The sequence below is a fragment of the Pseudorasbora parva genome, chromosome 15, assembly GCF_024679245.1.
Source record: "Pseudorasbora parva isolate DD20220531a chromosome 15, ASM2467924v1, whole genome shotgun sequence".
NCBI classification, from domain to species: Eukaryota; Metazoa; Chordata; class Actinopteri; order Cypriniformes; family Gobionidae; genus Pseudorasbora; species Pseudorasbora parva.
Genome location: NC_090186.1, coordinates 12,525,585 through 12,539,013, shown reverse-complemented (window position 1 = coordinate 12,539,013; position 13,429 = coordinate 12,525,585). Strand labels below are relative to the sequence as shown.

General features: G+C 39.5%; 1 protein-coding gene across 3 annotated transcripts in view; it reads left to right on the top strand.

Annotated features, from left to right (window-relative positions):
• Window positions 1–13,326, top strand: part of usp24 (ubiquitin specific peptidase 24) — an 85,325-nt gene extending 71,999 nt beyond the window's left edge. For all 3 annotated transcript variants that reach the window (XM_067417154.1, XM_067417153.1, XM_067417152.1), the window contains 17 exons: window positions 599–740; window positions 813–963; window positions 1,478–1,573; window positions 1,659–1,762; window positions 3,038–3,151; window positions 3,961–4,168; window positions 4,507–4,596; window positions 4,733–4,835; window positions 7,636–7,757; window positions 7,838–7,951; window positions 8,395–8,460; window positions 8,551–8,617; window positions 8,704–8,782; window positions 9,869–9,944; window positions 10,025–10,111; window positions 12,435–12,545; window positions 12,667–13,326. In XM_067417154.1, the coding sequence (XP_067273255.1) occupies window positions 599–740; window positions 813–963; window positions 1,478–1,573; window positions 1,659–1,762; window positions 3,038–3,151; window positions 3,961–4,168; window positions 4,507–4,596; window positions 4,733–4,835; window positions 7,636–7,757; window positions 7,838–7,951; window positions 8,395–8,460; window positions 8,551–8,617; window positions 8,704–8,782; window positions 9,869–9,944; window positions 10,025–10,111; window positions 12,435–12,545; window positions 12,667–12,729 (1,793 nt within the window). In that variant the 3' untranslated portion in view covers window positions 12,730–13,326. The remainder of the gene's footprint in view (window positions 1–598; window positions 741–812; window positions 964–1,477; window positions 1,574–1,658; window positions 1,763–3,037; window positions 3,152–3,960; window positions 4,169–4,506; window positions 4,597–4,732; window positions 4,836–7,635; window positions 7,758–7,837; window positions 7,952–8,394; window positions 8,461–8,550; window positions 8,618–8,703; window positions 8,783–9,868; window positions 9,945–10,024; window positions 10,112–12,434; window positions 12,546–12,666) is intronic.
• Window positions 13,327–13,429: the final 103 nt, after the last annotated feature.

Here is a 13,429-nt window from a genome sequence, read left to right as displayed (position 1 = left end):
TATATATATATATATATATATATATATATATATATATATATATATATATATATATATATATATAAAATAAGCCTTCAAGTTTACTTAGAGGACCTATTAGGCCCTTTTTCAAAGTGTTGAGAATAGGTTTTCCTGCTTGAATGTTCGAAAACAGATTATTTTTCACATATTTGACATTGTTGCAACACCTCTCTTCCCAGTCTGTCAGGAACACTCTTTTTAGTTCCTGTCTCTCTGAAGCACCTCATTCTCAAATGCACAATGTTCTCTGATTGGGTGGCTGGATCATTGTGCTATGATTTTTTTTTTCGTGCACAAACAGTGTCCACATTCGTCCACATTATACACTAAAAGACAAAGAAGAAAATGTAAAAAAAAAAAAAAAATGACCCCTTTCTTTTTTTTCCTTTGTCATTAGCAAGAATATTTTTTGCTGTGGTATAAATAAACATTTTCTGTTATTGGCTATTATTTCTTTCTTTATTTTTGGTTAGCCTAATTTGTTAACTACACCATACACTTACATCTTAAATTTATCCTAGATAGATTAAATTCACGTCATTATCACTCATGAGGTTCCTGTGTTCACATGCTATAGCGAACCCCTACCCGGATGTGAGGCGACGCTACTGGAACGCCTACATGCTGTTCTACCAGCGCATCAGTGACCAGAACTCCCCTGTCCTGCCCAAGAAGAGTCGAGTCAGCATCATGAGGCAGGAGGCAGAGGATCTCTCCCTGTGAGTTATCGTCTTACTTCCTCCTGCATCAGTGTTTGAATATGGACACATTTTCATAACCCTTCATCTTAGGTCAGCCCCGTCCTCTCCGGAGATCTCCCCCCAATCCTCCCCACGGCCCCCCAGAGCCAACAACGACCGTCTCAGCCTGCTCACACGCTTGGTCAAGAAAGGAGAAAAGAAGGGTCTGTTTGTGGAGAAGATGCCCGCCAGGATCTATCAGGTAGTGATTTTAAGGCCTTTTCACATCTGAAGTATAAATATTGGTATCAAATAAATAAACACAATATATTTTTGGATACCGTACATATTGTTTTGGTGCTACTCACTAAACCACAAATAATGCATTGATCGTTGCTTTAAACCTGTTACTTACCTTAACAACTCAAAAGAATGTATATATACATAATTAGACAAATCATTTAGTATTTCAGTGTAAATTATAGTAATTTTTTTCCAAAAGTTCCATTTATTTATTTTTATGAATCTTTTTCCTTTTTTTGTAGAAGTTTTAAAATAAATAAAACTAAAAATACACATTTGATCATCTTTTGGTGCGAAGACGTTCATATGATGTTTTAACAGGCATGTTTTTCTGTTTTACACTGAGAAAATCTTGGCACTATCTGAAAGACCATCAGGAATAAAATATATAAATGGTTGAGAGAATCATCATGTGCCCTCCTGATAATATTGTTTTGACAAGTTTGACACACTCCTGATATTTGGATCTGTAGATGGTGAGAGATGAAAATCTGAAGTTTATGAAGAACAGAGATGTTTACAACAGCGATTACTTCAGCTTCACACTGTCTCTGGCCTCTGTCAATGCGGTAAGCTCTCACTCGTTTGATTATTGCATCTTCTTTAAACTCTGTATATTCCCTGCACTCATATTTGAGCTTTACCTTTTTACAGACAAAGTTAAAGCATCCGTCTTATCAGGCCATGGCGAAAACCAGTCTGCAGCTGGCTGTCCAGTTCCTCTTCCACACATACCTGCGCACCAAAAAGAAACTCAGGTGAGAATAGGGATGGGGGAAAAATCGATACAGCATAGTATCACGATGTTTTGTGTGAGGATATTGATATCCTCATAAAAAATATTCAGGATAAAAAATATTCAATTTCACTGATATATTATAAAATTAATGTACAAGATATTCAAATAAATGTAATCAATGTCTCATTATATTAAAGCAGCACTAGGTAACTTTTCAACCTTCATAATATATTTTTTAAGACTCTTGTGATGATAAATTGACTTACAATAGGTTGAATGACACGTCTGCCATAGCCTGACGGGGTCTGTATCGTTTTTAATCGTACTTTTAAACTTCGGGTTTCGGGTAGTAACCCGAGAACAAAAAGAACTACAAAATTCGACTGCTTTACGGCATATACGTCACTTCCACCAACACACACACTTCCTTACATTCGGACGTGCGAGCCCAACTTTGTTCGTTGGATAATATAGTCATGTCCGAAGCAGCACAGACAAATAAGAAAGAAAAGGTTTTGTTGGAGGAAAGCAATAAGAGGAAAAGAAAAAGTGATGTGATTAAAGGCAGGACGAGAATCAACATGTGACCAGCGTTTGCTCGTCGGCGTGAGCTGAAGGAGGCATGCCCGACCGATGCTGTCATGCTTGTTACGGTGAGCTACCACTCAAACATTGAACTGAAGTATCATATAGATTCTGTAAAACGGTAACCAATAGACTACTATAATGAGGCTGGCTTGTAAACGTGAGCATCGTAATTATTTGGCGTTTGGAAAAAAATAAAACCCATGAAATTATATTCATATGACATGCTGAAACATATGCCACTGACTGTAACGTTACCTGGGATGAAGACATTTCACACGTGACGCCAGAAGAACTCGAACTCCTCTTGCAGTGTTCAGGGGAACTGTTAGTGCTGCACCGACCTGCGGGACGCTTTTATGAAGTTATTTGACCCGCACCGCACCACTGTATATATTTTTACAACCCGCCGCGCACCCGCGATCATTAAATAGACATACGGGGTCCGCGGGTTATGAGACGACCCGCGCATCACTAGTTCAGGGCTATCAGGGTTGTCATGTCAACAAATGCATGCGCGATGGCATCCCCTTTTGTAGGATGACAGCTCTTACGACAGTAGTTGAGGACATTATTTTTTCCAAACTGTAGGGGGACCCCGAGAGCAAAAGTAGCCAAGTGGGGCTTTAATATCCCAAGTGTGACTTTAGACTTTTCTGTATGTTTCTTGTGTTTGTTTTCCCTTTGCAACTGACGTCTTCTCTCTCAGGGTGGACACAGAGGAGTGGATTGCTACTGTGGAGGTTTTGTTGTCCAAGAGTAGCGATGCTTGTCAGTGGATGGTCCAGTACCTGGTGTCACCTGAGGGACGGGAGATCATCAAGTGAGCATCACATCCATCATCCTCTGCACACACATTGGCAATAGAATTGCCATTGGCTAGTAAACATATTCATCCGCAAAGCAGAAGAACAACCAAAGCAATGTTCTTCCAAAAAATGCATGTAATATTGTTTTTTTTTAAACTCTAGAGTTTTTTTTCCACATGAAGTAAAAAGAAATGCATGGAGAGCCCAGAAAACTGTCCCAGAAGACCATGTGGGCTTAAGATATTCCCTCACTTTTGTTTTTGCCAGTGCCCAGTTCCCCCAAAACCAAAAACACCCGTGTTTGCGTAAGTGTGTGGTTGTAATTCTATTGCTGAAAATCAATAGCACATGTCTGGGCTAGGGCCACAGCTGCTTTCTGTCATCCTGAAAGGTGGCCAGTCCTGGGATGTTAATGTGTAGAGCATGTACGTGAGATCTGGAGATTTGCAGTCCTGTTACACGATTGGTGGATTCGTATCGGATGTTAGGGCTGCCCCGATTATCACACCGCAGCCGAAGCCAAGGAATGTTCCGTATTGTTTTATGATCTAGCTCTAAAACACTTCCAACAAAACATGCAACAATTTCCCTTATCAATGGAGACCTGGAGCCATAGTTTTGCAAACACTTTCCCCCCCTGGGAAGAACAAAAGAGCTTGCTCTGCAGGAAGAGTTTCCACTGAATTTCCCAACCAGCTCAGATATGCCAACATCCAGCATCTCCTACCACATATTCATCCAAAATGTAGAAAACGGGTCGGATCTACAAAGCATTCTCAAATTAATGGGTGAATCTCATGAAGATGTCTTTCTCTCTCTGTAGGATCTGTCTGTTGGAATGCAGCGTTCGGGAGGTCCGTGTCGTGGTGGCCACCATCCTGGAGAAGACCCTGGAGACTGCTTTGTATTTCCAGGACACTGGGCTGGACTGTCTGTTGGACATGCTGCTTTCTCTGTTGGATAAAGATGTCCCGGACAACTGCAAGAACTGTTCTCAGTACTTCAGCCTCTTCAGTAACTTTGCTCAGAGGGTGAGAATGATGTCGCTGTTATGGGCACCAGACAGTATATTTGAAAGAATGTCCATGCTGTTCTTTTCCATAAAGAAAACAGTGTAAGCTAAGCTAAGAAAACGCCATAAAAGTGGCTCACACAACTGAGTGTACTGCTCACAAATAAACTCTTTCAAACAGCAGCTTTCTGTTGGTCAGCACAAGGAATTCAATCTGTGACCAGATTGAACATGAGCGAAATCTGCACAGGAACCTTTTTTTAGCTTTACATAAAACCCCATATCATGCAGACTCCTATTACAATGATTAGAGTCCTAATCAACTGATTTGAGTTGTTCACTGATGCTCTGTTTCAGGGCTGTGGACCGTGTCAGTTGCTGCTGAAACATTCAGCTTACCGTCGGATGCTAGTCTTCCTCCTGGGAGCCAACCGGCAAAACAACCAGGTATTGCAAATGCCGTTTTTTTTTAAATGCCTGATTGTTCTGCGTCTTGTGAATAATTGGGTTTGCTTAAGCGCCCATATAAACCTCTGTTGTTTAATGTCTGTGTTAATGACATTATGCCCGTTGTGTGTTTTAGCACCGGCGCTGGAGTTCTGCACAGGCTCGAGAGTTCCTGCATCTCCACAACACTCTGGCCTTGATAGTGCTGCACACAGACCTCACGTCTCAGAGGACAGAGGGTAAGAACACAGTGATTTCTGGACACACACCAAAGTTATTAGCATGAACAAAAACTTTTAGAATGACATAAAAATGCAAAAGATATATATACAGGTCCAGCTAAAAAAAAATAGCATATTGTGATAAAGTTCATTATTTTCCATAATTTAATGATAAAAATTAAACTTTAATATATTTTACATTCATTGCACACCAACTGAAATATTTCAGGTCTTTTATTGTTTTAATACTGATGATTTTGGCATACAGCTCATGAAAACCCAAAATTCCTATCTCAAAAAATTAGCATATCATGAAAAGGTTCTCTAAACAAGCTATTAACCTAATCATCTGAATCAACTAATTAACTCTAAACACCTGCAAAAGATTCCTGAGGCTTTTAAAAACTCCCAGCCTGGTTCATTACTCAAAACCGCAATCATGGGTAAGACTGCCGACCTGACTGCTGTCCAGAAGGCCATCATTGACACCCTCAAGTGAGAGGGTAAGACACAGAAAGAAATTTCTGAACGTATAGGCTGTTCCCAGAGTGCTGTATCAAGGCACCTCAGTGGGAAGTCTGCGGGAAGGAAAAAGTGTGGCAAAAAACGCTGCACAATGAGAAGAGGTGACCGGACCCTGAGGAAGATTGTGGAGAAGGACCGATTCCAGACCTTGGGGGACCTGCGGAAGCAGTGGACTGAGTCTGGAGTAGAAACATCCAGAGCCACCGTGCACAGGCGTGTGCAGGAAATGGGCTACAGGTGCCGTATTCCCCAGGTCAAGCCACTTTGGGCTACAGAGAAGCAGCACTGGACTGTTGCTCAGTGGTCCAAAGTACTTTTTTCGGATTAAAAAGCAAATTTTGCATGTCATTCGGAAATCAAGTTGGCAGTCTGGAGGAAGACTGGGGAGAAGGAAATGCCAGTGTCCAATGTCCAGTGTCAAGTACCCACAGTCAGTGATGGTCTGGGCTGCCATGTCAGCTGCTGGTGTTGGTCCACTGTGTTTTATCAAGGGCAGGGTCAATGCAGCTAGCTATCAGGAGATTTTGAAGCACTTCATGCTTCCATCTGCTGAAAAGCTTTATGGAGAAGAAGATTTCGTTTTTCAGCACGACCTGGCACCTGCTCACAGTGCCAAAACCACTGGTAAATGGTTTACTGACCATGGTATTACTGTGCTCAATTGGCCTGCCAACTCTCCTGACCTGAACCCCATAGAGAATCTGTGGGATATTGTGAAGAGAAAGTTGAGAGACGCAAGACCTAACACTCTGGATGAGCTTAAGGCCGCTATCGAAGCATCCTGGGCCTCCATAACACCTCAGCAGTGCCACAGGCTGATCGCCTCCATGCCACGCCGCATTGAAGCAGTCATTTCTGCAAAAGGTTTCCCGAACAAGTATTGAGTGCATAACTGAACACAATTATTTGAAGGTTGACTTTTTTTGTTTTAAAAACACTTTTCTTTTATTGGTCGGATTAAATATGCTAATTTTTTTAGACGGGAATTTTGGGTTTTCATGAGCTGTATGCCAAAATCATCAGTATTAAAACAATAAAAGACCTGAAATATTTCAGTTGGTGTGCAATGAATCTAAAATATATGAAAGTTTAATTTTGATCATTACATTATGGAAAATAATGAACTTTATCACAATATGCCCATTTTTTGAGAAGGGGATGGATGGATGGATGGATGGATGGATGGATGGATGGATGGATGGATGGATGGATGGATGGATGGATGGATGGATGGATGGATGGATGGATGGATTGATAGATAGATAGATAGATAGATAGATAGATAGATAGATAGATAGATAGATATACATCTATATAGATATATGAAAAATAAATGTAAAAGAAATTTGTTTATCTTCAGTAAGGAAGCATTAAATTGATCAAAATGACAGTAAAAAAAAAATTAGTTAAACTAAACAGTTTCCATAAAAATATTAACGGCACAAAATATATGATTTTTGGATTAAAATATCGAAAAACCATTAGAACAATATTATATATTTTGCTGACTTGTGTACTTGCATTATCCCAAATGTTTCCAAAATAATCCATTTTAACCAGGACACGGACCATGTCATTGTATAACCTATCAATGACATCATACCCAGGTTACCCTCGAATTTCGTTTTTATTTTGTAGAAACCATGGAAACACCAAAGAATCCTTAAATAAATTATGTGTTTTACAAAAGCATGAGCGGAAGAAGCGGAAGCGGTCGTCTGCAGCATAATAAAAGTTCCTCTGCTCTCGAGCTGTGTGATACTTGTCTCTCATTAGCAAACGCTCCAGCGGCCTCGCTCCGCTCCACCGGCTTTCAGCCCCACCCACCGTCTGTAGAGGTGAAGACAACAACTCCCATGATTCCGTAAAATCAGGGTGTCATCAAGCTACGCCTTTGTTTTGAATTAGCGCCCTCTAGCTGCGTAAAATTACATATTGTGCCTTTAAGCAGCAAAACTGTCAATTTGTTAATAATAAAAAATCATCTTTGCTATCAAAGGAATACATTTCATTTATTTTGAATTGTAATACAATCACAATATCAGTTATTACAATAAGGTAACAAAAAACAATACATTTTTTTGTTGTTTTTTTGTTGATAAAATAAATGTTTTTTGTAAATGTAAAAAACTTTTAAATGCCTTACCAACCCCAAACTTTTGAATGGTAGTTTATATTATTTAATGAACAAAGTCCACAGCATCTTTTAATTTGTGAAGTCTGCTGATTATGTTTAGATGTGACTGGTTGTCTGTGTCACTGATGTGTTAATGCTGTTCTCGTGTGTGTTCAGCTCAAGGAGTGTTCAAGCACGCTTCCTCAGGACTGGTGGCTCCATCTTCACCCCTCCTCCCTCTACATCCAGACATCAACACACTGCTCTTTAAAGCGGAAGGACAGGTGTATCTCATGGAGGTAAGACTACCTCTTTTTCTCTCTCTCCTGTATCTGTCTGTCGGTATTGCACACTACTGACTGAGGCACATGTCTTTCAGGTGATGTTTGCCATGCGCGAGTTGTCCGGACCGTTGTCGTTTCTCATAGAGATGATCACATATTGCTCATTCTGTAATGAGCCTTTTTCACTGGGAGTCCTGCAATTACTCAAGGTTGGTAACATGACTAGTTTAAACATTCCAGGGTAGATGTCTGATAACTTCATGTAGAGTTATTATATTTTTTATAATTAATAATTTATTATCATACAAATTAAGTCTGTATTGTGACTTTATAACTCGCAATTGTGAGATTATATCTCAGAATTGTGACTTTATAACTTGCAATTGTGAGAAAAAAAGTCTGAATTGTGACTTTATATCACGCAATTGGGAGTTTATATTTCAGAATTCTGACTTTATAACTCGCAATTGCGTGAAAAAAGTCAGAATTGTGACTTTATAACTCGCAATTATGAGAAAAAAGTCAGAATTCCAAAATAAAAAGTCGCAATTATTCTTTTAATTTTTTTTATTTAGAGTCGGAAACGGGTTTCCATAAAACCCTGCCTGTATTATACAATACAAATATACCTGACAATATGTTCATGTTCTAGAATCATCTGGAAACGGCTCCTCCTCATGAACTGAAGAACGTTTTTCAGATGCTGCTAGAGATCCTGGTGAGTGATGGGCATATAAAGATGCTGTTATACATACTAGTTTCGAGTAGGGTGTAATGATGTAACACCGCTTTTCCTGTCACCTCTCAGATGGTAGAGGACCCTCTGCAGTCCCAAAGGCTTAAATATGCATTTGAATCTGAAAAGGGCCTTCTGGGTAAGAACCATATCACTTGGATCTTATCAGCATGAGTATGTAAGGTTAAACTGATTTGAACTAACTTGATTGTTGTTTATTCACAGCTTTAATGCATCAGAGCAACAATGTGGACAGCAGTCGCTGCTATCAGTGTGTGAAGTTCCTGGTCACCCTGGCACAGAAGTAAGTGTAGAAGACTGGAGTCAAATTATGGATGCACAATATAGATTAACAATATTGATATTTACTACGAAGTTGTAAAAATATGATATAATTTCAGTTATCACGCATTATTTTTTTATAATGTATTTGTATTTGTGAGATATTGATGTAGGATATGTAATTGTTTAAAATAATCAACAAAGTGGAAGCAATTGGGAACAACAGCAACTCCTTTAGGCCAAATAAAATCACAGAGTGGGGTCATCGCATGCTGAGGCTCACAGTGTGCAGAAATCGCCAACTTTCTGCAGTCTCAATAGCTACAGAACTCAAAATTTCATATGGCCTTCAGATTAGCTGGTGCGTGGAGATTAACAGTGCGTGGAGAGCTTCATGGAATGGGTTTCCATGGCCGAGTAGCTGAATCCAAGCCGTACATAACCAAGTGCAATGCAAAGCATCCGATGCAGTGGTGTAAAGCATGCCACTACTGGACTCTAAAGCAGTGGAGACGTGCTCTCTGAAGTGACTAATCACGCTTCTCTTTTTGGCAATCTGTTGGACGAGTCTGGGTTTGGCAGTTGCCAGGAGAACGGTACTTGATTGACTGCGTTGTGCCAAGTGTAAAGTTTGGTAGAGGGAGGATTATGGTGTGATGTTGTTTTTCAGGGGTTGGGCTTAGCCCCTTAGTTCTAGTGAAAGGAATTCTTAATGCTTCAGCATACCAAGACAATTTAGACAATTTCATGCTCCCAACTTTGTGGGAACAGTTTGGGGATGGCCCCTTCCTGTTTCAACATGACTGCACACCAGTGCACAAAGCAAGGTCCATAAAAACATGGATGAGCAAGTTTGGCGTGGAGGAACTTGACTGGCATGCACAGAGTTCTAACCTCAAACCAATAGAACACCTTTGGTATGAATTAGAGCGGAGACTGAGTCAGGCCTTCTTGCCCAACATCAGGTCGTCTTCGTATTGTCGTCTTCAGTACCCGCCTAATAATTATGGTCACAGATAAATGATGCTGTCTTAGATACAGTGTGATTAATGAACTGTCAGTGTTTTTCCTTCAGCAGTGATGTTAAATGCCTCTGTGTTTCTGTTAGATGTTCTCCAGCTAAGGACTATTTTAAAGAGCTCTCAGGACACTGGAGTTGGGCAGTGCAGTGGCTTCAGAAAAAGGTAAGCGACTACAGATTCACACTCACACACTAGTACTTTTTTATGATGCGTTTTTCAAATCCCCCTCTCTCCTCTTTCAGATGTCTGAGCACTACTGGACGCCTCAGAGTAACGTATCGAATGAGACGTCCACGGCTAAAACCTTCCAGCGCACCATTTCAGCCCAGGTACATTTCATTATGCTGTGACTGTGTCGATTCTTAACTTGTTTTACACTATACATAAGCAGTATAAACGTATGTATTTGTCAAACTTGTAATTTCAACTTTGCTATGTAAAAACTTTTTCTGATCCATTGTTCTTCTGTTAGCCCCGACCTCCCAATGACTTTTTTGATGTCATTTAAAATGATTGAAATGCAGGGACTCTACTGATTCAGTGTTATTTTAGTATTATTCATATATTAGTATTTTGAGTTGGCTTTTACTTTTATATTTTCAGTTTTCATTTTAGTTGTAGGAATTTTGTGCTTTTGTCGTTTTTTTTATATTTCTATATAGCTTAAATATATTTTTATTTTAGTTTTAGTAATTTTAGTACTTAAACGTTTCATTTGGTTGAGGCGACATTTCTCATTTGAAAGGTTTTTATGTTTTTCATCTAATGTTTATTTTATCATACCTGCAAACTTGTCGCTTTTCGGCGACAATCGCCGTTTTCTTGGTCAATTGGGTCATTTACGTGAATCGCGTAGAACTGAAGAGTCTTTTTTTTTGTGTACAAAAAACTGTACAAAAGTGCTAATTTCTTGGTGTACACTATATATATATATATATATATATATATTTGTAATCATTACAAATAGTTGTATATTGTATGTTAAAAACAGTTACAGAAGACTTTTATCTTTATTTATTTTACCTTTTTATATTTAGTATTTTATTTTAAAGAGTTTGTTCATGATTTCTCACCCTCATGTGATTCCAAACCCGCATTTTATCTTCAGAACACAAGTGAAGATATTTTAATGTAATCTGAATACATTTAGGTTCCTCCATTGACAGCTACACAACTACCCCATTTCATAAAGTTCAGAAAGAGTTTGTTTCTGAAAAGATGATCACTTTATATGATGAACAGATTAAATTTAGGCTTTTATTCATCAACTCACACATTAGTTGTGGTAAACGAAAACTCAAGCATGTTCACTTGATGTTCACCAATGAGGTTCATTCTCGTGTTACGCATCACGTTTGAGCTTCTGCAAGAACCAATAAGGTTCATTCTCGTGTTACGCAGCCCGTTTGAGCTTCTGCAAGAACCAATAAGGTTCATTCTCGTGTTACGCAGCCCGTTTGAGCTTCTGCAAGAACCAATGAGGTTCATTCTCATGTTAAGCAGCTCGTTTGAGCTTCTGCAAGAACCAATGAGGTTCATTCTCGTGTTACGCAGCACATTTGAGCTTCTGCAAGAACCAATGAGGTTCATTCTCGTGTTACGCAGCCCGTTTGAGCTTCTGCAAGAACCAATAAGGATCATTCTCGTGTGTTACGCAGCACATTTGAGCTTCTGCAAGAACCAATAAGGTTCATTCTCGTGTTACGCAGCCCGTTTGAGCTTCTGCAAGAACCAATAAGGTTCATTCTCGTGTTACGCAGCCCGTTTGAGCTTCTGCAAGAACCAATGAGGTTCATTCTCGTGTTACGTATCACGTTTGAGCTTCTGCAAGAACCAATAAGGATCATTCTCGTGTGTTACGCAGCACATTTGAGCTTCTGCAAGAACCAATGAGGTTCATTCTCGTGTTACGCATCACGTTTGAGCTTCTGCAAGAACCAATAAGGATCATTCTCGTGTGTTACGCAGCACATTTGAGCTTCTGCAAGAACCAATGAGGTTCATTCTCGTGTTACGCAGCCCGTTTGAGCTTCTGCAAGAACCAATGAGGTTCATTCTCGTGTGTTACGCAGCCCGTTTGAGCTTCTGCAAGAACCAATGAGGTTCATTCTCGTGTTACGCAGCACGTTTGAGCTTCTGCAAAAACCAATGAGGTTCATTCTCGTGTGTTACGCAGCACGTTTGAGCTTCTTCAGGAACCAATGAGGTTCATTCTTGTGTTACACAGCACGTTTGAGCTTCCACGAGAACCAGTGAGGTTTGTCAAGCAAGTACGGTTGAATAAAAGCATAAATTCAATCTGTTTATCATATATAGCAATCGTGTTTTTTCATAAATGTTATACTAAACTGCTCCATTCATATGGATACGTTTTACAAACTCTTTATGTTTTGAAGCGTCTGGTTGTGGTTGTTGAGTGGACTATAACAGAAATATGGAGGAACAGAAATGGAGGAACAGAAATCTCTCTGTTTTTATTTAAATATTTGTGTTCAGAAGATGAATGAAAGTCTTAGCAGGTTTGGAATGACGTGAGGGTAAGTAAATGATGGCAGAATTTTATTTTTAAAATATACCCAAAAAAAGCCATTGAGAGAATCATTGCATTTGACCTGCTGAATGGAGCTCAATTAATGATGGCTTTGTGTTTAGGACACTCTGGCTTATGCCACAGCTTTACTGAATGAGAAGGAGCAGTCCGGCAGCAGCAATGGATCAGACGGCAGCCCGGCCAATGAGAACTCAGACCGAAGCCTCAGACAGGTCTCATTAATTCAGCAGTCCATCATCAATTATATCATAAAACAGTCAGCAGCATTATTATAAAACTTTTGTTTAATAGTTATATTTACCGTTTTACCATTTCTCCCTCTTTTTCTCTTAGGGATCTGAATCCCCAATGATGCTGGGTGATTCTCGAAGTGATCTAGAAGATGTGGACCCCTAATGTTTCTCATTATTTGTGTGCAACAAAACAACACCAAAAAAATGGCCCTCCGACGGAAAGATGTTGTGGCTCTAAACACACAATCAGAAAACTGCATTTGATCTTCAAGGGACTGGAAATAAAGCGACAGAAAGCAGCCAAAGGGCCCGTCGGAGCGCTGGCTCTTCAAGCCGCCTCGTCGGAGACGTGAACAGAAGCGAATATCCTTTTTTTTTTTTTTTTGGTGGTCAAAGCCAGGCCGGAAGAAGTTAGAGTTCATGTCTTGCAAGTAATTTAGATGTTTCGTCTGCCTCGATGAGTTCTGTCAGACGAATGGGACTTTAAAACGGAGGCTTTCATTTCCTTGACGTTTTTACGCAGAACTACTACTACTATGGTGCCAGACGGGGTGTTTTAAAAGAAATCAGTCAGCGTATATTTGCCAATGTAATTAAGTAGATACTATTCATGAGAAATGTAAAGATGTGTTCCATAAGTGTAATTTCAAATGTAAAATAATATTTTTAAGAATCCTTTACTGATTTTCTTTATTTTTTTTCTGGATCTGTTTGAGAGGTGCCTCAAATCTATTCGAGAAAAAAAAGAGGAACTTGCCAAGTCTCTGAGAGTCAAATAATCACACCGTTTTTCCCTTCTCATTTTTGCTGGTATTTTTAAAATGCACTTTATATTTGAATTCAGTTTGTGACAGATTGATCAC